Raw genomic sequence first — 25,555 nt, forward strand, 5'->3', positions numbered from 1 at the left:
CATCCGATCTCAGGCATGTCCTCCTTCGTAAGCAGTCGCGTCATTGAGCATATCCGTGCGTGGCTGGTGTCCCCAGGCGGTCGGCAGACCGCCGAGAGAAGCAGTTGGAATCCCAGATGATGAACTGTGTGCAGCATTGACTCCACCTCACAGTTAGTGATGGAGCGTGGTTGCTCCGGCACATCCGGCACGGGTTGGAAAGGCCGCTAAGATTTGTCCGAATTCAGCGCTCTCATTGCTCGTTTTCCGAGTGAGAACAAAGCCCCTGAGGTTCTACCTGTTTCGTCTCAACCTGCCGTATTTGCATATGATACCGTAGCGGGCGGCTCCTAGCTCATACGCAGTACTAGAAGTGGGGAGCCGAACGACATGATACGAAGATAACAATAGCATAGCCAAGCGGGAACATCTAGCTGCGACCTTAGAAGAAAGAACGGCTTGCCTTGAGAGCAAGTCTGATAGCGGCGCCGGATGCAGCCGATATGAATGGCACGCGTTCGTAGGCATCTCAATGTATAACTACCAGCAGGCCGCCGAACAAGCAGTTCAATGTGAACCCAGACCAATTCTCGTGATGACCTGGTGTCTCATCACTTCCTGGTGGCTGGTCCAGGGTCCGCTCTTTGGGGGCTTGTAACTGAATCCACTCGCTCTCAGCTATTATGGCTATCGGGGCTGTTCTGGAGCCCCTCATGGTCATTGGTCTTCTGGCATTCGGGACCGTCATCAACCGAAACAAGAACCGTGTCTTTTCATCTTCTTTCCCATTTTCCTCGCCAAGTCCCCAGACTTGGCAACACCTCCGCTACGATCCAGAGGCGGACTACTACGCCGACCCTGAGACTGCAAAGACTAATGAAGACGAGGATACCTGCTTACCGCTTGACCTGGCCAGGTCTAGCAATAGCCCAAGTACGACATCGGCAGAAGATGCTCTGAGCAATACGGCTTCGCGAAGGCGGCGGCGTACACTCCGGTTTTTGGGCTGGGAGTGGGAGGTGGCCACTCCAAACACCGAGATCTTTAAAGACCGCTTTCTCAGCAGAGTTCTGCAGCGGTTTCCTTTCCTAGTTGAGGTCTGGTACTGGGCGCTCATCTATTGGGTATGGCGGCGCCACTTCCGAGAATCCGACATCTTTTAGAGTTCCTGATGGTTGCATAGGTGTACCAACTCGGACGCGCCTTCACCGCAGTAACTCTACGGGGGTCCACCATCGATACCGCAAGAGAACACGCGCTCCAGGTCATCCATATAGAGCAGCGCCTCGGGATTTTCCTTGAGCCCGCCGTGCAAAAATGGTTCCTTGCAAACCCAACGCTTATGCAGTGGACGAACAGAATTTACTCTTTCATCCACATCCCGGGGACAATCCTCTTCCTCATCGTCCTATACCATCTCACGACGGCACAGCTGCGGTGTAAAACTCAGGAAGAACAAGGTAACCTATCATCAACACAACATCGGAAGAAGTGTTCTCTGGCCTTTGGACCCACTGCGCTCTATGAGACAAGACGACGGACCATGGCCATGTGCAATCTCTTGGCCTTCGTCGTCTTCACATTCTAGCCGTGCATGCCTCCAAGGCTGCTCAGCGATCCCGGCTACACAGGCGAGCACGAGAGAGAGGCCACGAGCTACGGGTTCGTCGATACGGTCCACGGGGAGGATGACGCTAGTAGCGTGTGGACTACGAACCGGTTTTGCAATCAATACGGTGGGTCTCCGAGAACACGACATGCTTGCCCCCCCTCAGGGATGCTGATAATCGCATCGCAATCCATAGCTGCCATGCCCTCGCTGCATTTTGGGTACTCCTTCCTCATCGGCCTGTCCATTGGTACGGCGCCCCTGAGCAGGCGGCCGGCGATTGGCTGGAGGCGTATCTTGATGATCTGCATTGGCATGGCTTACCCGGCTCTTATCCTTGCTGCCATCGTGGCGACGGCCAACCACTTCATCCTCGACGCGGTGGCTGGTGGCTACACCTACCTACTCGCGTGGAATATGAACGGCCTCTTGCTGGACTTGCTACCGCTAGAAGATTACATCTTGGCCTCATTGAGAATACACAAGCCCTGACTGGGAAGACAACCGTTTGGTTGGCGGCCCGGAAGGAAGCCCTATTAAAGGACCAGATACCTGGTCCATAAAGGAAGTTAGCAAGCCGTACAGTGTAATAAGTTTGTATCAGACTATCTACCTGTAAAGTAGCCTAATACGGATCTATAAGGTGTAATTACCGGTGTAGGTACGGCAAGTAACCAGACAACTACTACTTATCCTGTGGGACTAACTATCTCGACTCTAGGAAGTCCCGGTTTAACCTGCTAGGAGGCCGAAGATTCTCAAGACGGTTGAAGATTATTATTACTACGTTGATATAATAAGCCTTGATTTCCTATCCTTTGTAACAATGGGATGGTGTTGTGTGAAACCTGAGCGACGCCGCAATTGTCCTCATCTAGCAACTGCACCTTAAGCGTGGCAAATTGCATTGCACTTGCGGATAGAAAATGATTAGGCAAATGGCATTGTTTTTATCAGTCGGGTGTTTAAATTTGAACAAAAGTTCGCGTCTACGCTTTGCGGGTCGAAGCAGCGAATGCTGATCCTTCAGAAAGTTTTGCGCGGAACGGAACGCCCTGATTGTTATTATCAATGGAGGTGTTCCCGCCCGTCGGCTATGGCCCAAGTTCTTGATATCTCTGGAACGTTCCCTGTATCTAAGTATTGCTGGAAAGGGCCCTTTACCGTCCCTGAGCCAGTGCTTACTGCTCGCAAGTCAGCTTGTAGGACCGGTACTCAGTACCGCCGGTCCAGAGGCAGCCGAGCTTGTTAATGTAAGCGCCATCGTAGGGATCGTCATCGCACGTCGGGCTGCGGTAGGCCGTGACTGCGATTGGCTCCATTAGCTACCAACCTGCTTGGCGGTAGCGAGATGAGGTACTGGTACATACTGCGGCATCCTTCGGCGAGCTCATTCATCTTCAACGCGTGGGTGTCATCCGGAAGCGGGAAACAGAGACCGGAGTAGGCACGGTCGACGATGTTGATACCCCAGGTGTGACCACTTCCGACGTTGCACTCGGTGGTCCTGTCCAACCGTGTCAATGATTTTCTTCTGTCTCCTCCTAGCTCCAGAAACAGCGGCAAAAGGCGGTGAAGCGGCCTGGATTCTGACATACCACATCTCGAACAAGGCGGCCCGCTGATAGGTATTCTGGCAAGCGGGTGCTGTCTTGTCGTCCGCGAGCTCAACCGGCATGGCGACCGCGCCGAGGGCGAGCAAGAAGGGCGTGACGAGGGTCGAGAAGTGCATATTATGAGACTTTGTTGCTTGTGTGCTGGCAGCTATTGCTTGATAAGTGGTTTCCTAGACACATAAACGTCTGGGATATAGTGTGAGGTATTTATATTTAGAAGATGACACTCCGAACTCCGACCGTTGGAACTTGACGGAGCATTCGAGGGCTCGTGGCATCACGACAATTCCGCCCGCCCGAAACTCTAGACTCCACCGACAGCTACCAGGTTTGCCTAGGTAGGAATGTACTGCCCTTGCACGTTTGCAGCGCGGTAGTAGCACCACCTGATCTCTTCCACAATAAAAACTACTACCGGATAGTAATTGATATCTCCAGTAACGCAGCATCCAATTCGAGTCCCTTGATAAGCGATGCCAATCAAGATTGGGCAACAGTCTCGACATCCTCAGATCCTCCAACTCATCACACGGTACGGTATTATCCAGATAGCCTAGGTACTGCTGCATCAGGTAAGGCTTGCGAGTCATTACGATTCATTGGTGGCATTAAGGCTCACGATCTATCATCATCGATTGCAAGACCCGAGAGTGTGCCGGAAATTCAAGACCGTAAGCCGCTTGTCCAATTCTTGGGGAATCCCATCGACTCCCTGCGGTCCATTCAGTCTCGGCGTGGACGATAGGATTATGGGGAAGTGCTAGTGGATAATATCCGGCTGTATGGGGCGAGACTACTCGGCTCTGGTCCCCCACATTCGGGGGTAATTATGGGCTCGAAATCCTCCATATTGCGGGCAGCGGGCGGACTGACAGCGTTTAGCAAACGCACAGGCTGTATCAACGGTATCATACATTCTTACATCCCTTTCCCATCGATGATTACGACTGCCGTGTGCGCCACTCGGCGGAGCTTCCACATAAGTTCTGTGGCGTCTACGACGTATCCAGTCTACATACCGGTGTGTGTCGCCCCCCTGGAGATCGGGACTGACCGATAAATTTTGTTTTTACACTTTCGCCTGGGGATGGAGTGGAACTCAGCTATGCCGCCCGTGCGAGCCGCTCCTTTCTCGACCGAAGTGCTCGGTCAGCAGTGACGTACTGTACCCGCAGTTTCGCTCAAGTGTGCATTTCCATTCTCCAAGATCTTGCCCCGTCATTGGAGTGAGGGAAGCGGGGTACTTGCTCTTTCTCGACACCTGATTCGCTGCCGACTCGTCGGGGGGCCTCCCTGGTTGCCTGGCGGTCTTGGGTCTTCCTCGAAGGCAACACATACTGGGCTACCACAGCAGTTTGACTCAACGCGAATCAAAGATATAAAAGTTGGCAAAAGCCTCTACGGACTGGCAAGTATCGTTTCAAACAAATTACCAACGATAAGTCTCGACGGTCACGATTTGCTGCACCCATTATATTCGCAATCAACGACCCTTCGGTGCGCATCAATTAAGTACCTTATTGTGCCTGACCTTACGTAGTTAAGCAGTTGCTGGGGATTGACGACATATCCATCTCTTCTTATCCCTCTCGGTTGTTGACCACAAGCCAAACCTCGTCAACATGACACGCCACGTTCACATTTGTGGCTTCTATTACCTGGTGCCTGGTAACTGGCCGGAACCTCGGAGGGAGTACCTCCCACCGCTATCGCTCTCGGCCCACGCCAAGATTGTCTCATCGACCAGCCGGACCACCCTCACGCAGACTTTCGTCAACCCCAAGTCCGAGGCGATCCCCGAGTTGAGGTACGCGTTCCCTCTGTACGATGGCGTCTCAGTCGTCGGCTTCGTCTGCACCATCAACGGCGACCGCGTGATCCGAGGGGTTGTCAAGGAGCGCGCCGAGGCACGCAAGACATTCAAAGAGGCCGTCGACAGGGGCGAGACTGCCGGTCTTCTGGAGCAGCTGCCCCAGGCGAGCGACGTCTTCACAACCACCGTCGGGAATGTCCCGGCGGGTGCAACCCTCAAGGTCGACATCACATACCTGGGCGAGCTGAAGCACGACGCCGAGGTCGATGGCATCCGCTACACCATCCCTACCCGCATTGCGCCGCGCTATGGCGAATATCCCGGCCAGCTGCTGAGCTCCTCCACCGTCGGCAAGAACGACGGAATTCGCATCGTAGTGGATGTCGAGATGCCGAATGGCTCCAACATTAAGAACATCCAGTCGCCTTCGCACCCCATCTCGGTGACAGTCGGCAACACATCAGCCGGCGCCGCCCAGGGCCAGGAGATGTCACTCCAAAAGGCCTCTGCTACCCTCGCACTAGCCACCGCCGAACTGGGCGGCGACTTTGTAGTGCAGGTCGTAGCAACCAATACGGGGAATCCCATCGCCGTGTTGGAGACGCACCCGACCATCCCTAACCATCGTGCGTTGATGGCTACGCTGGTGCCAAAATTCAACCTTCCCTCATCGCGACCCGAGATTGTCTTCGTCTGCGACCGCTCTGGGTCGATGGGGGGCAAGAAAATCGTCAACCTCAAAACTGCTCTGCACATCTTCCTCAAATCGCTTCCCGTGGGCGTCAAGTTCAACATCTGCTCCTTCGGCTCGCGCCATGAGTTCCTCTTCCGCGAGGGATCCAAGACCTACGATGCTGCTACCCTCGAGCAGGCCATTCGCTACGTCGATACCTTCAGCGCGGACTTTGGCGGCACCGAAATCTACCGTACGCTGGAGGAGGTGTTTGAGAAGCGCTACCCGGACATGGACTTGGAGGTGTTCTTGTTTACCGACGGCGAGATTTGGAATCAGGAGCAGCTGTTCAGCAGTCTGAACAAACGGGTTGCCGAGAGCAACGGTGCCATCCGCGTCTTCAGCCTCGGCATTGGCCGCGACGTCAGCCACTCGCTCATCGAGGGCGTCGCCCGTGCTGGTAACGGCTTCTCCCAAACCGTGGGCGAGGATGAGAATATGAACAGCAAGGCAGTGCGGATGCTGAAGGCGGCTTTGACACCCCACATCTGGGACTACAGCCTGGAGGTCCAGTACGAGAAAGCAGCTCCGCGCCAGGCCGACGACGACTTTGAGATTGTCGAGGTCGAGAAGGTCATGGACGCACTGAACATCGTGGTCGAGGAGCCGCAGAAGGAGGACGCCGGAAAGAAGCCGATGTCGTTCTTTGACGAGTCGGTCAACCCGGATGCCGAGATGGCGGACGCGTCCCTCGACAAGTCCGCAGGCGGCAAGTACTCGCACGTCCCACCGGTCCCCGAGCCGAAGCTCCTGCAAGCGCCTTTCGTCATCCCCGGGCTCTACCCGTTTAGCCGCACCAGCGTGTATCTGCTCCTCTCGCCAGAGACGGTCCAGAAGCAGCCCAAATCCGTCATCCTCCGCGGCAAGTCGGCCCACGGACCTCTGGAACTAGAGATTCCCGTGACCGTCCTCTCGGAGGAGGGCGAGACAATCCATCAGCTGGCCGCGCGCAAGGCCGTCCAGGAGCTTGAAGAAGGCCGTGGCTGGATCCACCACGCCAGAGACGGCGACAAGCTTCTCAAGGAGAAACACGCGGGCCGCTTTGCCGACATGGTGGAGCGGGAGGCCGTCAGGCTCGGCGTGAAGTACCAGGTCGGCGGCAGGTGGTGCAGCTTTGTCGCGGTCGAGGCGAATGGGGAGGTTTCGGGGCCTGCGGCGGAAACGTCTGACCGGGTCGCGTACGACCGTAGCGGGGAGGCTGAAGCCTCGATCCCCTTCGTAGGTTATGCAATGAAGACTTTCCAAAGCCCCTTGGGGCTGGCGAGGACGGCGGCGGCTGGGGCTGGAGGCTTCCGCGCCAAGAAGGCCTCGACCTCGGCCTCAGCCAGCTGGGCCTCGGCCTATGGCCGCCACCCTGCCCCCGTTGCGGCAACGCCGCCGCCGCCGCCCATGCCTGCAATGCGCGAGCAGTCCGGCAGTCCTGCCGTGCTCGCCTTTTCGACGAACGCTATGTACTCCCCCGTCACCAGCCGCAATGCCGAGAAAGCGTTCACGAGGGAGGAGGTGTCGGCCGAATTCTCGCCGCTTGAAGACGTTCCCGCCAGCGACAAGCTCAACTCGATCGTTGCTCTCCAGACCTTTTCTGGTTCCTGGGTCTGGCAAGATGGCTTGATGGCGATGCTCGGAGTGGACAAAGACAAGGCCCTAGCCCGGCCGGGTGGAGCGTCTGATAGACTTGCCACTGCGCTCGTGTTGGCGTATCTGGAGCTGCACCTTGCGGATAAGAAGGACGAGTGGGAGATGCTCGCGGAGAAGGCGACGGACTGGTTGAGGGGTGAGCTGGCGAATGAAGGGGGAGTCACCTTGGAGATGTATCTTGAGGAGGCGAAGAAGTTGATCCAGGTATAGGGCCAATGTTTGTTAGTGGAGGCGACCAGGGTTGTATGGTCAACTTGGCGAGGCAATTGGATTCTGGTGTTACTGTATTGAGATCGTTTATGGTATATTCAAATTTAATCTTATCCTACGTACTGGGATGTGAGGCTTCTCTGAAACTAGGAACTGGGATGTTTCGTATCGTAAATCTGCTAGAGCTTGGATGCTTGGTACCGATCAGTCTCACTTTGCTCTTCTCTCTTCCTCTAGATATTGACAATGGTGTTATTGGTTAACTGCTGACTGGCAATTCCCCGACCCAAGCACATCCCGCGTTCCGGGTTATATCGCGGCATGCTTGAATCTTTGTTAACCGATGACACTTAGCCAAATCTTGCTGTGAGGATCTCAATAAACGGCATGTAAGCCTTGGCTGCCGGTAAAGCAGAGCGCTAGCGAACCTTGCGTTATCGCAAGAGATATGCGGTTGGTTCACAGCACGTTGCAACCAACAGCGCAACACGGCAGCACGGGTGTGCATGGATCGGGCAGCTCATATGTAGGTAATTAACTAGTATAAGTATTCGGGAAACTCGCTCTGAACCATCAACACTACGCTAGGCCGCCTCCTCCCATCAAATTTCCTGACACTGTCAAATCGACCACCATGAAGACCCTCCTCCCCCTCCTCCCCTGGTTCCTCGCTACATTTCCCACCACCCACGCCTCCCCACCCTCCCACCCCGCTCCCCTCCCCAGACACAAACCACCCCCTCCCGGCTGCCCGCCTCTGGACCCGCGCGGCGACCACGTGGTGACCTTCTACCAACTGTACCCGGAAAACGCCGACTGGGACGCCTCGGCGTGCCGGCTGTGGATCGGCTCCGTCTTCAACGCGACGGCGGCCGTATACGACCCGTACAGCGGGCGGGTGACGTCGGTGCTGGTCTTCCCGGGCATCTCGCACACGGGCAGCGCGCACATCGGCGGGGTGGCGTGGGACGGGCGCACGGGGCAGGTGACGATCCTGGCCAACTCGGCGCGGCCGTGGGAGACGGGCGGCGCCGACGTCAGCGGCAAGAGGGAGCTGATCAGGTGGGACCCGCGCGGCGGCGCGGGCAGCGGCGCGGACGGGCCCGGACGCGTGGTGTGGCGGGTCGACCTGACGCGCACCAGCCGCGGCCGCTACGGCGGGTTCCAGGACGTCGACCACGACGCGTGGGGCAGGACCTACGTGGTCGGCACCTGGCCCGGCACCATCCTCCGGGTGGACGAGCGCGGGACCGAGGTCGCCGAGTGGGTTGTGCCCGAGCCGTTGCCGCCTACGACCGTCAAGGGGTACAGCGGGATTGCGGTGGTCAGGGAGACGGGGAGCAGGGAGATGTTGGCGGTGGATGGGGATGGGAGGCTGAAGAGGTTTGATCTCGCGAGGGGGAGGGGCCGAGCGGTGGATGTGCCGATTCGCCCGGAGGTGCTGTACAATGATACGGATGCAATTTATCTCCCGCCTATGTATGAGGGGCGGGTGTTGCTGGCGGCGAGTCTGTATTCGGGGATTCAGGTGCTTAGGAGTCGGGACCGGAGGTGGAGGACGGCCGAGTATTTGGGGACAATTCCGATCCCGCAGGGGGAGTTATATGAGGGTGGTAATACGGTGGCGACGGTGCAGATGGGGACGTCGGTGTTTATGGTGATTGGGTTTATCTTTGATCCGTGGGTGCCGGGGATGGTGGCGGGGAATAGGACGCATTTTCCGTTTCCAGATATTACGGAGGATATTGAGAAGTTGTTGAAGAAGTGAAGAAGTGAAGGCTGGCGGGTTCTTATATAATTACCAAAAGTAAGGTAGTTCCCAGGCCACGGCATGAAAGCGGACATGGTTCACCAGCCAGCGTCTCGGTCCATATAAATCCATATAGATCCATTTCTAGTCGCTCTTATAAGGCATGTCTCTGAGTTACGCTCAAGAAGTTATCCCATCATCGCTATGCCACTTAGAGAGGAGAGATATTCGTCACGGCCGTAGATAAGTAGGCTTGTCCCTCCATACCTTAGGTAAGGTAGTTTGCGGGCAACGCCACTGCATGTCGAGGCAGTCATGGGTTGTACAATACAGTACATAGGTAAGGTACATTTTGGGTTGCAGGCTACGTAAGGTAGGTAGTCAGCTTCTCTCTTAGCAGGTCTATTAGCACTTGCGGATCACCCATTAGGTGGTTCGTGATTCGTCGAAAGGCAACTGCAGTGCAATTGGAGCTTCCAAGGCTCTTACGACAGCACCTTAGTAACTGCACCCAATTGTACAGTACTGTACCGGCCGCCTCCCTCTGAGCCCGCAGCCAACAGCAAAAGATCAGCACTACACACGTGGCTCTATCAACGAGAACTCCTAAGGTTCCCTAACCGCCTGGTTGCAGTTGTTCCCGCCGGAGGATTCCTGGAATGTGACGCGTTTCAGGCGGCTGTCCCCCCAAGGGTTCGGCTCCAGCTCAGTTTTGCCGGCCTTGCCGCCAGAGGGCATTGGCTGATTAATTAAGCGCTTTGCCGAGCTGGCGGTGTCTGCACACTGTGCCATGCGCCTCCTGTTCCCCTCCCAGGCTGTGCCACAGCAGTGAGCAGCACCCTGGTCGCCTCTTCGACTACCAGAGGCTGACCAGAGCATGAGCTGTAAAAACTTGCTCCTGGTAAACTATCTTGTCAGCGATCGGTCTCCATCTACAACTACAACCATACCTTAATTACGGTACCTTATTGACCGCAGACCCTATCGCAACCACAACACAACTAGTACGACAAGATGGAATCCAAACCTGCACCACCGCCCCGCTCCGGCGGGAATGACAAACCAGGGCTGAAGATCATCAACGCCGCACTGTTCAGGATGGGCACCAAGTCGATGGCGCACGCGTACCAGATCCTGGGCTTCAAAACCCACCACGGCCTGCTGGAGGACGTGACGCAGTCGCCGTGGGCGCAGCTGGAGGAGGCAGCCGAGGCCACGTGGCCGTCGGTGCCCGAGGCGCGGCCGCGGCCGCCGTTCCAGCGGGCGGACTGGGACGCGCTGTGGGGCGACAAGTACGACGCCGTGACGGACCTGGCGTCGCCCTTCGCCGTCGAGCTGATCAAGGCGTACCCGGACGCCAAGGTGGTCGTCGTGCAGCGCGACTTCGACAAGTGGTGGCCCTCGTTCCGCGAGGAGGTGCTCGACCGCGTCTTGACCCAGCCCCTGGCAGCCATCCACGGGTGGATCGGGTGGAAGATTATGGGCATCCGCGCCGTCCAGGCCATGAGGAAGCTGCATTTTGGCTTCTTCCACGCGCGGAGCAAGGAGGAGGCCCATCGGAACGCCCGCAGGGCGTATGATGAGTACTTCGCCGAGATTCGGAGGATCGTGCCCGAGGAGAGGCGGCTCGAGTACAAGATGGGGGACGGGTGGGAGCCGCTGTGCGAGTTTCTGGGTGTGCCCGTGCCCAATGTTCCGTTCCCACGGTCAAACGAGCAAGAGGCGCATCAGCAGGAAGTGAAAAAGAGGTTGGGCAAGTTTTACGGGAGTGTCTTCAGGACGTTTGCGCCTTTGGTTGTCGGAGCTGCGGCTGTCGCGGCGGGTTGGCTTTGGTACCGGCGAGCATGAAGAATAAAAGATGGAGCGTCATGCAAGGAGGTACATGGTCGGGTGCTCCTGGGGACAGAGTTCTCTGACATGTATCCCGGACAGGTACTTAGTATGGTACGGGTTCATTGTTTTACAGACGGTGTCCCAAGTCAACCATTGTATTACAAGCGCGTAGTTTGCAGAGCCATGAGTAAGGTATATTATATTGCACGAAAGGGGGGATGGCTGCGATCCCGATAATTACCTACCCAAGGTACCTGAGTTATGTGCCAAAGGCTTGTATGTCAGACTCATTGAGACGACCCAGCACCAGCACAACAAGTCTTGATCGATTGAATTTATTATTTGCGCATTTCCCGGTGCGAAACTAATTAGAGTGAATTACCAGCCCCGGTTATAAGCCTCCGTGGTCGTCATCGTGCTAACTACCTGTGTGGTCTGGGTAATTTTCACCTCGTTTAGCTCGACATCGAAGGGTGGGCTGTTGATGTGCTCTGAACTAGCACCAGAGCGCGCCTTAGATCCCACCGATGCCTGCGTCCTCTTAGATCTCGTAGCAGAGAACGCTGACTGAATCCTTGAGTAGATCGACAGGTTGATGATGTGGTGTGTCCAGAAGGAGCGCAGCGCAGGAACGCATCCGACCATGATAGCGATCGAGCACTCAACGATCCTGGATAACGCTTGTCAGCGCATGCCTGTTCGCAGGATTGTACTGTACCTCAAACACTTACTGGCCCAGCATCTGGCCGACTTCGGCTCCCGATGAGCCACGCCCGGCGAGAGAAATGCCTCTGAAGTACAATGTGATGCAACTAGCAGCAATACCACTGGATGGGCAAACAGTTAGCCCGGTTTGGTCAACGAGATAGTAGGGTGGGGACAAGAGGTCGTCAGACGTACAAGAACGCTGCAAGAAAAACCATCATCAACCCAAACCTCTTATGTGGAGGCAAGCGCAGCCTGGAGATGATCGGCAGTGGAAGGATAAACAGGATGATGTCGACAGCGGCCGAGACGGCGCCGTTCCACACGCCGATGCGCAGAGATGGCTGGATGCAGCCCTGGAGGTACACCATGTCCACAACCCGGTTCTCCGGGCTACACGCGGTAGCTCCGTAGATGGCGCCGCCCACCAGCATCACCAGAGGAACTGTGAGCAGAATCCATGACGTGATGCGCACCGCGCTGTGAAGGCCAAAGATCCGGATATAGAGAATTAAAATGGGGACTTTGGCGAAGTAGACGGCGAAGATGGCCATAAAACCAACCGCAGTGGTCAGCTGTGTGTTTTGATATCAGTCTCAGACTAGTCGATGACCAGCGCTCTATAGAGCACATACCCTTCCGATGTACGTAAGCGTAGCGGTAGGATCCGTGAGCACTGCGGTCCCGATCAGCTCTGCTGTCTCCGAGGCTTCACATTGTCACCTACCCGTCCTCATCTTGTAGTACAGTGCGCAGATGACAGCCAGGAAAGCTATAGCAACCACAGAAAAGTCTGCCGGGGTGTGTCAGCGGGTATGCCTGATGCCTTCACCCCGTCAAGTGGCTAGAAAGCTGGCCCGGGTAAGCGAGTGGTGGCAGAGACGCACAGTCATCGAGGAAAAGGCCCTTTGCATGGCGAGAATTGGTCGCGACGCGTACAATGACGAATAAACCGGGCACAACGACCAACACGATGACTGCGGCGAGAAAGTCCTGGGCGGACACCGCCGTCGTCAGGATTTGCTCTGACTCTGACATGATCGGGACGCGTCCACGAGGGGGGCAGTACAAGCAAGCAGCTGACCCGAGTTGAGGTCGGTGGACGCTTGGATTAAGAGGCACAGGGACAGCCCCCGCAAACCCCTTCTAGATGGGAGAACGCCTGTGAAATAATGACTGGGTAAGGTACTAAAGTCGGATCCGTCGCGGTTGTACAAGAAAATAAGAAGTGTTGCCTCAGGCTTCGGCGACTCGGTTTCGATTTGTCAAAGGGGGTTTGCCTTATATTCTCGCCAGCATTTAACAAGCACGTTACCACGGTGGTGAAAGCAGCCAATACAATCCATCATTCAGCGTAAACCGCACACGCATTGCACTGCTGCAGCGCAAAATGGGTGTTGGGGAAGCGGGTGACAAGCCCCCGACAGCAATATTGCCGCGTGGCGCAGTGCTATCAGCGGCAAACGTGTCTTGGGTTCGGCTGGATGGACTCGGAGGTATGCAGCCCTACGGCGCGGGGCCTGCGGGCTGCCGCACGGGAACTCGTGCCTCATTCAGATGAAGCGTTTTGAAGTTTGGGGCAGCTCTGGTATTCCTAGAGCGACAGTTCCTCAATCATGCAAGAAAGAAAATTCATTTTCTTCTTTCTTTTTTTTTAAAAAAAAAATAAAAGAAAAAGGGGAAAAGGTGCGGGGGAGGAGAAGGTTGCGAGGCATCCGCAAATTGCTTGCTTACCACCTGAATGAAGTACTGAGGGCTTACTACATACCTACCTTACATACATGGCGGGCTGGTCAGAACGGGGCACACTTATCGCCGTGGGGTTATACAGCAATGTACAGTACAACCTGGCAAATGTTACACAGATATGATGGCCTGCTTACTGATCAAGGTGGGCAAAGGTAGCAGTAGGCAACGACTGGGCGCGAGACGGGGGCGTAGCTGACACTTGAAGACACCTGCAACCAATGGCATTCCGCAAAAGTCAGTGACGGCGTCTGCAAGAACAGGTAAAAGATGCGCATGGGCGCTTGGCCAGGCATCTCAGGTTATCAACAGCGCTCAACATGCACTCGCCGTTCCCCAGCGGACCACCTTTGGCAAAAACGGTACCGAAGTCGGATCATCGGGACCATTACTCCGGATGTATTCGCGTGCTTACCTAGGTGGTGTGATGGATAATTAGCAAGGAATGACTACTTCGTAGTTAAACCCCAATAAGAGACTGCAAGCACATTCTGTCCCCACGGGCCCTTCACGACTTGGTCTTATTAAGGGAGTTCTAGATCGGGTTTCTGGGCAACAGGCACCCAAATTGAACATTGACTGGCCAAAGAGATGCGCAGATGCGTAACAATAAGACAACGGCTGAAACAAAGCGGACTCTAATTGCTCCGTACAATCCCGATTTCGAGGCCACGAACTCTTTTAAAAATCCGACGAGTCAGTCGCTGGAGTCAACCTCGCTGAGGCGCAGGCTACGGTAGTAAGCAAATCGGAACTCGGCAGGGGGCCTCTCGCCCTGAACCCCACAAAACCACCGTCTCGGCAACAAGTGAATTCAGCTGAGCCGTAATTAGAAGACGAGCGGTAGTACTGCCAGCCAAGCTTGCAATGCCTCGAATCCTCTTGCGAATTCTCCTTGACCAGTCGTATCAGTCTGGAAACTGCAGATGACTGTTACTCATGCTGTTAAGTATTTTCAGCTCCGATAGCGGCTTTTTCCCCCTTTTTTTCCTTGTTCTTTTTCTTTTCTTATTCTCTTTTTTCTTTATTTTCCCTTCTTTTCCCTCGATTTTTCTTTTTGCCCGCATTCTCTCGGGCCCGGTTCCATGGCTTGGGTGCCTGAGCAGACCGTTTAGCCGCCTGGTGGTGTTACCTCATCGTTCCCACACCGGCAGTGCCATGTGGCACAGCCCGCCGCGTGGGACTGGAGTGCTCGAAAAGGATGCGGCGCTTCGCACCGTTGTAACCAAGCTGTTGAGAAAACCGCTGTCCCAGCTGCGTCGGTTGCAATTGACGTGATGTCTGGCCGGGTTATTGGCTGGTTCACATGGCTTGCTGCGTGATGAAAACGCCAAGCGGCAACGGATAGCCCCCAATCGTAATGATTAGTATGGCCGTAGTAACCCTGAAATCCGTCGTCTTGGACACGCTAAGGTGTGTTTCATCTAGTTGACACTCTCCACCCCTTGTAGGCCTGGAACACAGCCTTCAGGTTGACTGCGATACTGGTTACACCCTGTCCTCCCCCGTGCCGAAGGCTACCAAGAAATTTGACCATCCGAAGTGTGCATCCCATCGGCCATTGTATGGTTAACCTGGGCCCCATGAGTCAGAAGTCCTGCTAGCTCCGTGCTTTCTCGGCCAAACACACACTCTGCCTGTGCTGTGTGTACCTTAACATGGCATCATTCCCCTTATCCCTGAGTAACCCGTCATAACCCTTGATAGAGTACGACCTGGTAGTCGAGAATTTCTTTCAAGATTAGACTACTCTTCATCACCATGGATAAGTTTGAATTTCCACAGTTGCAGGCGTCTCTGACACGAGATGCCTCAATTGCTACTATCAGTATCATCCTCAGCATCATCTCGCTCTCTCTGTTCTTCTCGACTTTGATAGGGCCAACAACTCCGTCTTGGAACCCAGTCGCTCAATACATACAAAATCGCATAACGGCATGGAGGTATCTGTTGAATGGGCCTCGGCTTATTCAGGAGGGCTATCGCAAGGCATGTTGTGTAGACCGACCCAAAAGAATTCCGCCCGGATTCTGAATGCGCATTAACACAATATTGCACAGTCTCACGGCGAGCCCTACGAAGTTCCGGCACCCGATTGCCGTTATGTATTTGTGTCGTCACCAAAGCACATCAAAGAACTTGACCATGCTCCGGATGCCGCGCTCTCCCTTCTCGGGGCTGCCAAGCACGTAAGGATGACCTTCTCATCATGTTGGCTTCTGGGCGCCTTGATAAGCTAACAGCATGATCTTAACAGATGCTTCAGCCCAAGTTTACGATGAATGGGTTTAACTGGTTCGAGCGCCGCGGGGTGGAAGGCATCGGCTTCGTGCGGACACTCAGGACGCTCCTGACCAACAACCTTCCCCAGATCCTCCCCGATCTGAGCATCAAGAGCAGGACAGTTTTTGACGAGTTACTTGAGACCCATCCTATTGTCAATGGTACGAAGGCCTCACGGTCATACCGGGTTCACGCTTTTTGCTAAACTACATCGTATCATGTCAGACACCCGGCATTCCCCCGTCTATCCAATGTTAATGAGACTGGTCGTCCAACTAAACGCGCTCGCCTTGTTCGGCCAAGAGTTAGGTAGGGAACCATCCCTGAGCCACGCTTTGGGAACAACATACTTATCATTTGCTAGTGAACAACACCGAGTTCATGTCCTCCGCCCTGCCATACGTCGAGCAGACGCTTCTTATATCGGAGGTTGTAAAACTTCTGCCGGGTTTACTGAAACCGTAGGTGACTTGACCTGTTGAGTTTTGAGGACCTGATAGGTAACAGCCATCTTCAGGGTAGTAGGAACGATCCTCAGCCGCCGACTCGACGCGCAAAAGACGTTCTTCGGTTGCTTGGTCCCTGCTACTGAGCTGCGCGTTCAGGAAAGAGACCTGAAGAACTTAGGACACGATGTCCCCAAACGCGTATGATGCTTCGCGATAAAGTTTCTGGCACCTGGACCTGGGTATTGACTTTTGGCATCCAGGCCGACTGCATCCAGTGGATTATCGATACGGCACCAAAACAAAATCCATGGTCAGCAGAGCGGGTAATCAACGAGCTGATGGCAATCTGGTTTGGCTCAGTACATATCCTGACAACGGTGTGCCAGCCCCTTTCATTACACCTGCCGAAGGTTGAAGACCGCCGCCGCTAATCGCATAGTCGGTCCCTGCAGACTATCGTCTACGCCATCCATGATCTGTGCCTTCACCCAGAGTACATCGACCCGATCCGCAGAGAACTCGAATCAGAATACGCCGAGTTTGAGCGCACAGCCAAAGGCCTCCCGCTGCTCGACAGCTTCCTTCGAGAATCTGCCCGTCTCACACCAGTCGAGTCAAGTACGTCGGTCCGCTGAGGCTCTGCCACCTCTCTACGGAGGGGGTAATCAAGCGTAAATACGGGCACTAACCATCAGGGGAAAAGTGAGCACCCGCCGGCGTGCGCTGCAACCATTCGCCTTCAGCGACGGCACCACGCTCAACGTGGGCGACTGGGCCTGCAGTCCGTCGGGCGCGATGATGCGCGACTCTTCACAGTTCCCGTCTCCCAACAAGTTTGACGGGTTCCGGTTCGTTGACCCGGCCGTCCTGAGGAACCTGGATCACCCGCTTGAACCGCAAGCACAGCCCAAAACCGAGCAGAAACCAGCTCAGTTCACCGACATCGACAGCTCATTTCTCATGTGGGGGTATGGGAGGATGGCATGGTATGTTTTTCTCTCTCTCTCTCTCTTTCTCTCTTTCTCTCTTTCTCTCTTTCTCTCTTTCTCTCTTTCTCTCTTTCTCTCTTTCTCTCTTTCTCTCTTTCTCTCTTTCTCTCTTTCTCTCTTTCTCTCTTTCTCTCTTTCTCTCTTTCTCTCTTTCTCTCTTTCTCTCTTTCTTCCTTTCGTCCGTTTCCTTTTTGTCCCCCCCCCCCCCCCCCCAAATTCACCCTTGCCTTCAGGTTCTCCAAATGGCTAACACTGCTGCCTTTTCAGCCCAGGGAGATACTACGCCTCGGCTTTCATGAAGGTTGTCGTGGGACAGATCCTTATGAAGTATGACCTGAAGCTAGTCGAGCCGGATGCGCCGCGGTGGATGACATGGCGGGCTGCAATGATGCCCAAGAGCAAGACAATGGTGGTTTTCACTCCGCGATCTTGAGCTTCTTGAGAGTTACCTGTATTTTTATCTCCCTTCACTTCATTTCCTCCTCTTTTGTATGTGCTAGATCAGGCGTAATGTCGCATAGGGAAGAACAAAAACTTCCTTCTTTCCGCGTCGCCCGGGCTGTTTGCCCGCAAGGCTGGCAAAACAGCCGCAACTTACACCAATCGATTCCTCTCAAAAGGCTCTATTTAGCGGCACCAATTGCCGCAACCGTTTTGCACGCAAGAAAGCTCTTCAATTGAGCCCGCAACTAGTGTAGGAGAAGTCTAGAAATGTGTGTTCTGTTATTTCCGTGCATGGCAATGACGATATTCGGAACAGTGTCCGGAAGGGATTGGATATTACGCAGGCAAGTAATTACCGGCCGGAGCGCTCGACGCCGAGTACAGGTGCTAGTACTTCGCGGAAATCTCATGGTAGCAGTAAGACTGGCCAGAAACGGTTATCCAGCCAGACTGGCGCCCGTCTGCCGCCTAGCAAACGATCCTGCTCAGAGTCCTCGACCAAGGCCGATAGGAGTGCACTGCCAAATCAGATACATCGGCGCCTTATTCTTCGCGACTATGACAAGCCTATCTACGAGGCGAACTCGCGGGCTGCTCTGCTTGGCGCACTGGAGGGCTGTGTTGAAGGGCACGAGTCCCTATACAAGGCCGGATTCCTCCACCGCGATATCTCATTCAACAATCTCATGATCAACGAGGACGAAAAGCATCCTTCTTGGCCTTCATTCTTAATTGACCTTGGCCTTGCTAGCAGAATAGAACGGGAAGTCGCCTCAGGAGCGAGAGCGAAGACCGGTACAAGGGCGTTTTTAGCCATCGGCGCACTTGCAGACGAGCCACATTCTTTCATGCACGATCTCGAGTCATTCTTCTAGGTGCTGTTCTGGATTTGTATCCACTACAATGGGCCGGGTAAAGACATGGGGCCAACTGCGTTTGAAAGCTGGAACTACGAGACTGATGACAGGTTGGTTACGTCCAAATAGGGCGAGATTGTTGAGTGGGTTAATCCCACCGTGGTGAAAGACCCACCTGATAACCGGCAAGGAACAAAGCAAGACACCGAGCGAGAAGACCATGTCGCGTCGGGCACGCCACGTCAGGCGAAAGCAAAACGTGCGAGCCAGCTGCCTTGAGGCGCATCAAGACCAGCCTGTCTATTAATCGCATCCGTCCGTAATCAACGACCTGCCTCGAAGCTCCTTCACCTCCCGTCCGACCTGTATAGCCCCTCTCCTTCGCCCAAGCTCTGGCATTGTTCTCCATCCTCTCAACGCTTCCGAAAACACCTCGCAACAACCGATCGCAAATGTCGGGGCGACCTTTCTTTATATGTTTACAATTACTGAACGCCTTCTTGGGCGTGTTCTCGCTATGCTGAAGACCTACGTAATCAGCGCGTGGTCACTTGTCTCGGACCTGCTCAATCGCCGTGTGGCAGCACCCTACGACGTCGAGTAGTAAGACTCGTCTAATGTTAGAACCAGATAACTTAGATCCGGTGGTCTATATAGTGCTGCTAATTTTAAAAACATGACAGACCCTTCAACAACCTTTATCCCTGTAACCCCCGCGACATTATACAATTGAACATGCTATATGGTTCCTTGAGTTCCCGCGATGATGCTATGACGATGAGTACGAGAAGGGAATAGAACCTCCAGGTTACAGCCTACAGCTGGTGGCAATCAGGTATGACCTCAGTATATCCTTCAAAACCCTCCCAGATTCCTGCCTCCATTGCCTTCGGTTTCCCACATCGTAACGCTTTGGAGCGTTCTTAGGTTCGGTCGGTTGACAACGGTCGAGGAGGGGATACACCTCCGTTGCTGGTAGTAGTTGGTTGACGATTGCCAGTGTGACTAGCGGGCTCCCTAGGCTCCACCGGGAGCCTGCTGGGCGTTGTTTCGAGCGCGCGGGCCGGAGGGTTTGTAGCGGATAGTCCAGTTCTTCCCTAGACTACTTTGTTGATGAGGAGCCTACTGAGGTATCGTAGCACCAATGGTTGAGTGGTTGCCGACTTAGTGGCCAACAACCGCGCGACTCGCTGCATAGGTGTAACGTACTGCACAGTAAGCAACATTGGGTTGACAACCTAACGAACCCCTCACCTGGTCTTGACAGCTCGCTGTTCTATCGCTCGACCAAGTTCTCCTGTTTCGCAATGCTTGAATCAGGTGGGCACGGCCTCCACCCCGACCAATTGGAACTGGTCACGGCACTAGCGGCTGACAATTCGATATATACTGCCGAGTACCTCATCCATGGCCCTTCCATAGAAGACAGATCTGGCTCGCGTCGCTTCCTAGGCATCGGACGCATCTTCAGAAGCCTAAGATGCCCTGGAACCGTCTTGCTCATCCCACCTGCGGATCCACTCCTTATGCAGGTCAACTCCAGTTTCTCGCAGGCCGAAACATTCGACGGCGAGCCGCGAGACCGTTTCGAACAGACTTCCCTACATCTTAAATTCACTCCATACATATTACCACCGGTCACTACGCCGGGCGCTATCAATTCCCACATAACTCTGCGGGAGGCCCTCATCTCCATCTTTGACGGAGCAAAGTGGGTTGCCGATCTCGACCTACTGACGCCGCTCTCGCATAACGGAATCCGGCGGTTCAAAATCGGTCGCAGATGTGGGCATGAAGTTGACAAAGACGCGGGGAAGCTAGGCCGAGTCCTCGCGGGGGAAATGGGCGGCTACTTCAAGTCGGTGAAAGTGTGGGAGGAGCTTCTAGTCTGCAAGGAATACCTCCTGACCAGTGAGACTGGCATCATCCGGGAGCACGGGAACTGGTACGTTCGCCTAGCTGCTACCTCGCTGTACTAACGGCTGGGCTGCTGGATGGTAATTTTCCCGTCGGACGACATGTATCTCGAGTGCGGCGAAGACATGATCCCTACAGTGATGGGCGATATGCGAGAGAATTCGAAGGGCAACCCCACATTATTTATAGTCTAAACAGTATCAGCTGTTGGAGTCCTGATCTGCCATTCAGCACTACTGCAATACTTAGCTTGAAGACTTAACTTCTAATGAAGGCATTTCCGTTGGCAAATCCCTGTTGAATCAGGCTTCCAGGGGTTCAGAAATAAGCTAGATTCCCGGTTGCGGGGTAGCTTAGGCTCCTCCTCGAGCCTCTCAAGCCAACCGACAGCATCAACATTGCCTTACATTCAGAAGAGATTCAATATCCCGTACCTGACCTCTTGGGTTCCACACCACTACGATCATGATATACGGGGCTATAACCTTGCGCTTGATCCTTCCCCAGGACTTGACATATCTTGGTGTGTGCCTCCCATCATTGCCCAGTCCACCTCCAACAAGTCGTTGTCAGTAAAGAGGGGCATATCCCAGCTTTGCTCATCCGACCCTTCCCAGTTTTGCTCATCATAGATCGACGGCGCTGCCGGCCCGGTCTCGTCTTCTTCGTGGGACCCAGGGGGACGCGACGCCTCCTGAGTGTTGTGCAGGATTGCATTTTTTTCGAGAAATGATGTCGGGATTTTCGGGATGCCCAGCTGTATGGAGTGCAGAGAATCCGAATTACCTTGACCTTGCGGGTCCCGGTGTTCGTTTAACGATTCCTGTCTGGTCGATGCCGCTATCGGTTGTGTGGGCGAGGCATTGTTATGTTCGGCCAACCATGCCTCGAACAAGGTGAAGACGCCTCGAGAGATGGTCAGCTCTAGAGCTGAGGAGGCTTGTGCCTCTGTAAGTTCCGACATTGAGGCACGGTGGTTTGCCTGTATCTCCGCTAGGATCATGGCCGGACCACGGAGCTGCGCAAACTCCCTGAACTGGCACAGGTCCTCGGACAGGTCGGAATCCATATAAGCCGAAGCGGGGCGTGGATGACTGGGGAAGACGATATCCCATATGGCAAACCATCGCTCTTGTTCCGACAGATTGGGCTTCGACCGTCTTGACAGCTGGCGGTGTTGCTGGTGTGTTATGCCGGTGAACTTGCAAGACCGATACGAGCAGGATCTGGATTGTACGTGCCTTTGGTGGTCTTCCTGGTCTGAGAATACTGCCATGCAGAACTCGCAATAAAAATCGGGGGTATGCCTTCTACTGAGATGCTGCTTTACACGGGCGATGCCGTCGAGGGTGAGCCTGAAGCACGCCCGGTGCTCGCTCGGGTCGAGTTTCCAGAAAGGGCACGCGAGCCATTTGGTTGTTCTTCTATCATCGGGGGCACGTGGTGTTGGCCGTTTTGATCGCCGCCTTCGCGATCCCTCGCCGTCAGACCCGTCATCTTCCTTTTCGGCGTAGGTTCTCTTTTGGGATGTTCTGCGTGCCTGCTCGGTAGGGTTTGGAGGACAAACGAAAGTGCCATCAATGGATTGTGGTGGCCCTTCATCTATCCTAGGGGTCCTGGTGCGAGTAGTGGAATTGCTCGTCCGCCGCGAAGAACCTATCTTCCAGAACTCTTGGACTATTTGATAGGCCACTACATCGGTGACCCTGGATAGCTCATTCCCCAGGCCCGGAGGAGACTGTAGAGCGGCATCCTCCGAATCATCAGACATTGAGAGAACCCCGGTCTCCACCGACAACTCCCGAGAGTATGCCGGTTCAGAAGTAATCGGCGCACAGTCTGACTTTTCATCGCTTAAAGCCGTGGGCGAGAGTGGCCCCGCTGCGTCGCTGTCGTACTGTCGTAAGTCATCCGGGCCCGATCCACCCACGGGGTCCTGCTCGCTCCTTTCGACAGAAGCATTGATTTCTGCTCCGCCGTCTGAATTGTGGTCCCCAAGGCTTGTTTTCTGGACGAATTCACTCGGTACCTTATCGCTATCCTTGGGCACTGTAGAGCGTGACGGCGCTCCGCGAACTAGGTCCCACTGCGGCGGGCGGAGGTCGCTGATGGAGTACCTCACTGAAGGCTCCATCACTGAGGACTCGTTCTGCGAGAAGGCCATGCCCGAGCTGCTGTCGTAGTGGCTGTCATTGGCCTGAGCCGCTGCGGTAGCTTTTTGATGAAAGTCAGCGACAAGCATTGCAGCGGTTTCCACGTCAAAGATACCGACGCTATTGGCTTCGATTTGCTCAAGAGCGGAAGTATCGATGGCGATTGCAGACTTGGAGGGACCGCTGACAGGCCTAGCAGTCTCGGGACCGCCACGGCGCTTGCCGTCGCTGTGGAGAGGAACGCCCCCATCTTTCGCATGGACGGTGCGGTCATGGTGGAGAAGAAGATCGCGGCGCACAAAGGTGCTGCGACACTTCAGGCACTTGAAGGGCCGCTCTTTTGTGTCTGTATCCACTGGTTAGGAGGAAAACGAGGTCCCGACGGGAGGAGGAGGGGGAGAGAGGGAGGAGGGGGAGGAGGGGGAGGAGGGGCGATGGGGTGAGAAGGTAAGGGTGGCAATGGTAAACACATACGGGACCGCTCATGCCTGCTCCTGTGCTCGCTCCTGCTGAATGTGCGGTTGCAGAATTGGCACTTGTATACCTCTCTCTTTGGGGCGAGTGAGGCCTTCGGCGAGGCCGGTATTGATGTTGCCGAAGATGGCATTACTGAAATCTGCCCCCCGAGAAAATTGAGGAGCGTACTGGTGCCACAGGTGGGCCATTATCGACCAGGGCCCAATCTACCTTATGGAGTCGTTCCCCGACGTGTGCGAGAAGATTGCCATTTTTCCGGTCGCTCTGCGTATTTTGGGGTTAGGGCCAGCTCCTTCAATGAAGGCAAAGAGAAGTTTTCGGGTAACTCTCGTTGCGGGCGCACTATCAGCGTCCGACCAATTTAGGCACGCGCTCCCCACAGCACAACTGTGCTGATTGATTTCGTTGGTGCGGATCCACCCGATGCATCTCCGTGGCAGAAGCCAAACTCCTGACCAATCACACTCAGAACCGATAGCACTGAAGGTGAGAACGCAGATGTGCTCAACCTCTTCCCAGAGGGATCTCGCAATGTGTTCAACGCGTCTATCGCGCATGGATAGTCGGGTAGAGTGAGAGCGTTGAAGCGTTTCCGGGCTGGGAAGTGGCACTGGAACATAAATGGTGAACTAACTCTCTCACCAAAGCTGGAGAAAAAGGCAAGCCTTCGAACCGGTTGTGTTGTTCCGCTGATTTCATATGCGTAGTTGCAGAACAACGGCTCGGCCAACAATAAACTTAGTTATTCGCCGAATCCAAGATGGAGGAAGTCGTCTCAACCAAGGCGAATATCTCAGGATCCCACACCAGCGCCAGCAGAATGTAAGTGGAGAAGGGAACGGTAAAAAAAAAAAAAAACTATGGGACTGACCCAGTTTGGTGAAGGGCCAACAAGGAGACAACCAGCAGTGTGATGCTCGACAGATACCTTCAGAGTCCACCGACGGTCACAGAGCGTCTTGCATTCTCCTGGACACCCAAAAGGAAATGTGTACAACAAGATGCAAACGGTTCAAGTCTGAGAACATCGGTTGACGACGAGAAGTAGACGTCTGTGGCCTATTGTAGTGAGTAATGGTCCTCCTCATCTCTCTGTATTCGAAGCAATCTCTGTGTAGCTTCGGTTTAGCTGACTCACCGTTCCCAGCGCTGGCATTGGGTGAAGCTTGGAAGAATATATTCATCTCTTGCTGAGCATTTTTCCGAGTTTGTTCTGGGTTTGGCAGCAGCTGAGAAATGAACGTGAATAGCGGGGTTAAAAACAATGCCAAGACTGAACTGGCTTTGTAGGAGCAGAGACCTATAAGCTTATTTAAATGGTTAAATTACTGTTTACCCTCGCAATTTCTAGTGCCTTAAAGAGAGTCTATAGCTTTGTGATTTGCATATAGCAGCCGTCTATGCAAGGCCTACTTATCAGACACAACGTATATTTAGCTAGAAAAGAGTAGGTTGCATTGTATTCTGCATAGGCTTTATTCTACTGAAAATTCATATCCCTAGATAGATATAGTTTTATCTACATAGCTAAGACTTAATACCATACAACTTTATTCTAAACTACCCTTATATCCGACATTTCCCCTCAGGCAACTGCTATAGCAGTTGACTATTCAGTTTAAGAGATATAAGGCTATTGAAATGGTGTAGAAACACACATCTACACCCACATACCCACCAAAATCAAGGGGGAGGGCAAAGACGGCCAAATGCCAGACAGACAAGATAGACAAGATAGGCCAGGCGACACCACCACAAATTGGGTCCCTGCAGCTTAAACAAAGTCAAAACAATGTGTGCAGATAGAGCTCTCTCTAGTCAGAGGGAGACCACTTTGCACATAAAGAAAGCTTGTCAATTAAGCCTGCAACAAGTGTAAAGAGAGTGTTGAAATTGATTGTTCTGTCTAAGGAGCAATAGCTAGGACGGCTCTACTTATAGTGCGAAAGAAAAATGGGCCTACAGCAAGTTCTAGCTCCTAGAGCACTATCCTAGTAACTGCATCCTTCTGATCAGAGGAACCCTGCCCTCTAGGGACTGTTTTCCCTAATTTACTAACTCGATCTATTCTCTAAACTTCTTGAATATCTCTATAGTTAATATCTTAGTAAAGCTTAGAAGGTACATTGGAAAAAACAGGTTAGAGACTGGTCTACTAGGCTAGCCGACGAAGGTCCTCCTAAACTAATTAGGCAAGGCTATAGCAATACATGGTATTCCAGCTTAGAATGCATCAGTAGGTACCTATATTACGTATTTGTTTTGAATGTACTTTACCGGTGCATATATAGCTGGAGCAGATAAGTGATTAGGCGGCGATTCACCGGTGTCCCGAAAACTAGGTACCTTAGGCA

At 54.0% G+C, this 25,555-nt stretch overlaps 9 protein-coding genes across 9 annotated transcripts; 6 read left to right on the forward strand and 3 right to left on the reverse strand.

The window, feature by feature from the left end:
• Positions 1-662: 662 nt before the first annotated feature.
• Positions 663-2,080, forward strand: MFIFM68171_01684 (uncharacterized protein; the record flags this gene model as incomplete). Its single annotated transcript, XM_071057106.1, has 4 exons — positions 663-1,103; positions 1,163-1,439; positions 1,611-1,715; positions 1,785-2,080. 4 exons carry the CDS (start codon positions 663-665, stop codon positions 2,078-2,080), a joined length of 1,119 nt encoding a protein of 372 aa, XP_070913207.1.
• Positions 2,081-2,769: 689 nt separating this feature from the next.
• On the reverse strand, positions 2,770-3,320 carry MFIFM68171_01685 (uncharacterized protein; the record flags this gene model as incomplete). Its single annotated transcript, XM_071057107.1, has 3 exons — positions 2,770-2,894; positions 2,959-3,095; positions 3,187-3,320. 3 exons carry the CDS (start codon positions 3,318-3,320, stop codon positions 2,770-2,772), a joined length of 396 nt encoding a protein of 131 aa, XP_070913208.1.
• A 1,506-nt stretch (positions 3,321-4,826) lies between these two features.
• Positions 4,827-7,598, forward strand: MFIFM68171_01686 (uncharacterized protein; the record flags this gene model as incomplete). The annotated part of the gene is made up of 1 exon (XM_071057108.1): positions 4,827-7,598. The coding sequence occupies one exon, from the start codon at positions 4,827-4,829 to the stop codon at positions 7,596-7,598; it is 2,772 nt and encodes a 923-aa protein (XP_070913209.1).
• A 634-nt stretch (positions 7,599-8,232) lies between these two features.
• On the forward strand, positions 8,233-9,366 carry MFIFM68171_01687 (uncharacterized protein; the record flags this gene model as incomplete). Its single annotated transcript, XM_071057109.1, has 1 exon — positions 8,233-9,366. The coding sequence occupies one exon, from the start codon at positions 8,233-8,235 to the stop codon at positions 9,364-9,366; it is 1,134 nt and encodes a 377-aa protein (XP_070913210.1).
• Positions 9,367-10,362: 996 nt separating this feature from the next.
• Positions 10,363-11,196, forward strand: MFIFM68171_01688 (uncharacterized protein; the record flags this gene model as incomplete). Its single annotated transcript, XM_071057110.1, has 1 exon — positions 10,363-11,196. One exon carries the CDS (start codon positions 10,363-10,365, stop codon positions 11,194-11,196), a length of 834 nt encoding a protein of 277 aa, XP_070913211.1.
• Positions 11,197-11,559: 363 nt separating this feature from the next.
• Positions 11,560-12,924, reverse strand: MFIFM68171_01689 (uncharacterized protein; the record flags this gene model as incomplete). Its single annotated transcript, XM_071057111.1, has 6 exons — positions 11,560-11,851; positions 11,913-12,008; positions 12,082-12,461; positions 12,522-12,562; positions 12,614-12,679; positions 12,774-12,924. 6 exons carry the CDS (start codon positions 12,922-12,924, stop codon positions 11,560-11,562), a joined length of 1,026 nt encoding a protein of 341 aa, XP_070913212.1.
• Positions 12,925-15,393: 2,469 nt separating this feature from the next.
• On the forward strand, positions 15,394-17,786 carry MFIFM68171_01690 (uncharacterized protein; the record flags this gene model as incomplete). The annotated part of the gene is made up of 10 exons (XM_071057112.1): positions 15,394-15,621; positions 15,693-15,821; positions 15,890-16,076; positions 16,141-16,224; positions 16,280-16,376; positions 16,433-16,562; positions 16,625-16,741; positions 16,817-16,982; positions 17,068-17,350; positions 17,621-17,786. 10 exons carry the CDS (start codon positions 15,394-15,396, stop codon positions 17,784-17,786), a joined length of 1,587 nt encoding a protein of 528 aa, XP_070913213.1.
• Positions 17,787-19,961: 2,175 nt separating this feature from the next.
• MFIFM68171_01691 (uncharacterized protein) lies at positions 19,962-20,633 on the forward strand (the record flags this gene model as incomplete). The annotated part of the gene is made up of 1 exon (XM_071057113.1): positions 19,962-20,633. The coding sequence occupies one exon, from the start codon at positions 19,962-19,964 to the stop codon at positions 20,631-20,633; it is 672 nt and encodes a 223-aa protein (XP_070913214.1).
• Positions 20,634-21,049: 416 nt separating this feature from the next.
• MFIFM68171_01692 (uncharacterized protein) lies at positions 21,050-23,331 on the reverse strand (the record flags this gene model as incomplete). Its single annotated transcript, XM_071057114.1, has 2 exons — positions 21,050-23,070; positions 23,199-23,331. 2 exons carry the CDS (start codon positions 23,329-23,331, stop codon positions 21,050-21,052), a joined length of 2,154 nt encoding a protein of 717 aa, XP_070913215.1.
• Between the last annotated feature and the right edge of the window lie 2,224 nt (positions 23,332-25,555).

The sequence above is a fragment of the Madurella fahalii genome, assembly GCF_045866475.1.
Source record: "Madurella fahalii IFM 68171 DNA, scaffold_1, whole genome shotgun sequence".
Taxonomy (NCBI): domain Eukaryota; kingdom Fungi; phylum Ascomycota; class Sordariomycetes; order Sordariales; genus Madurella; species Madurella fahalii.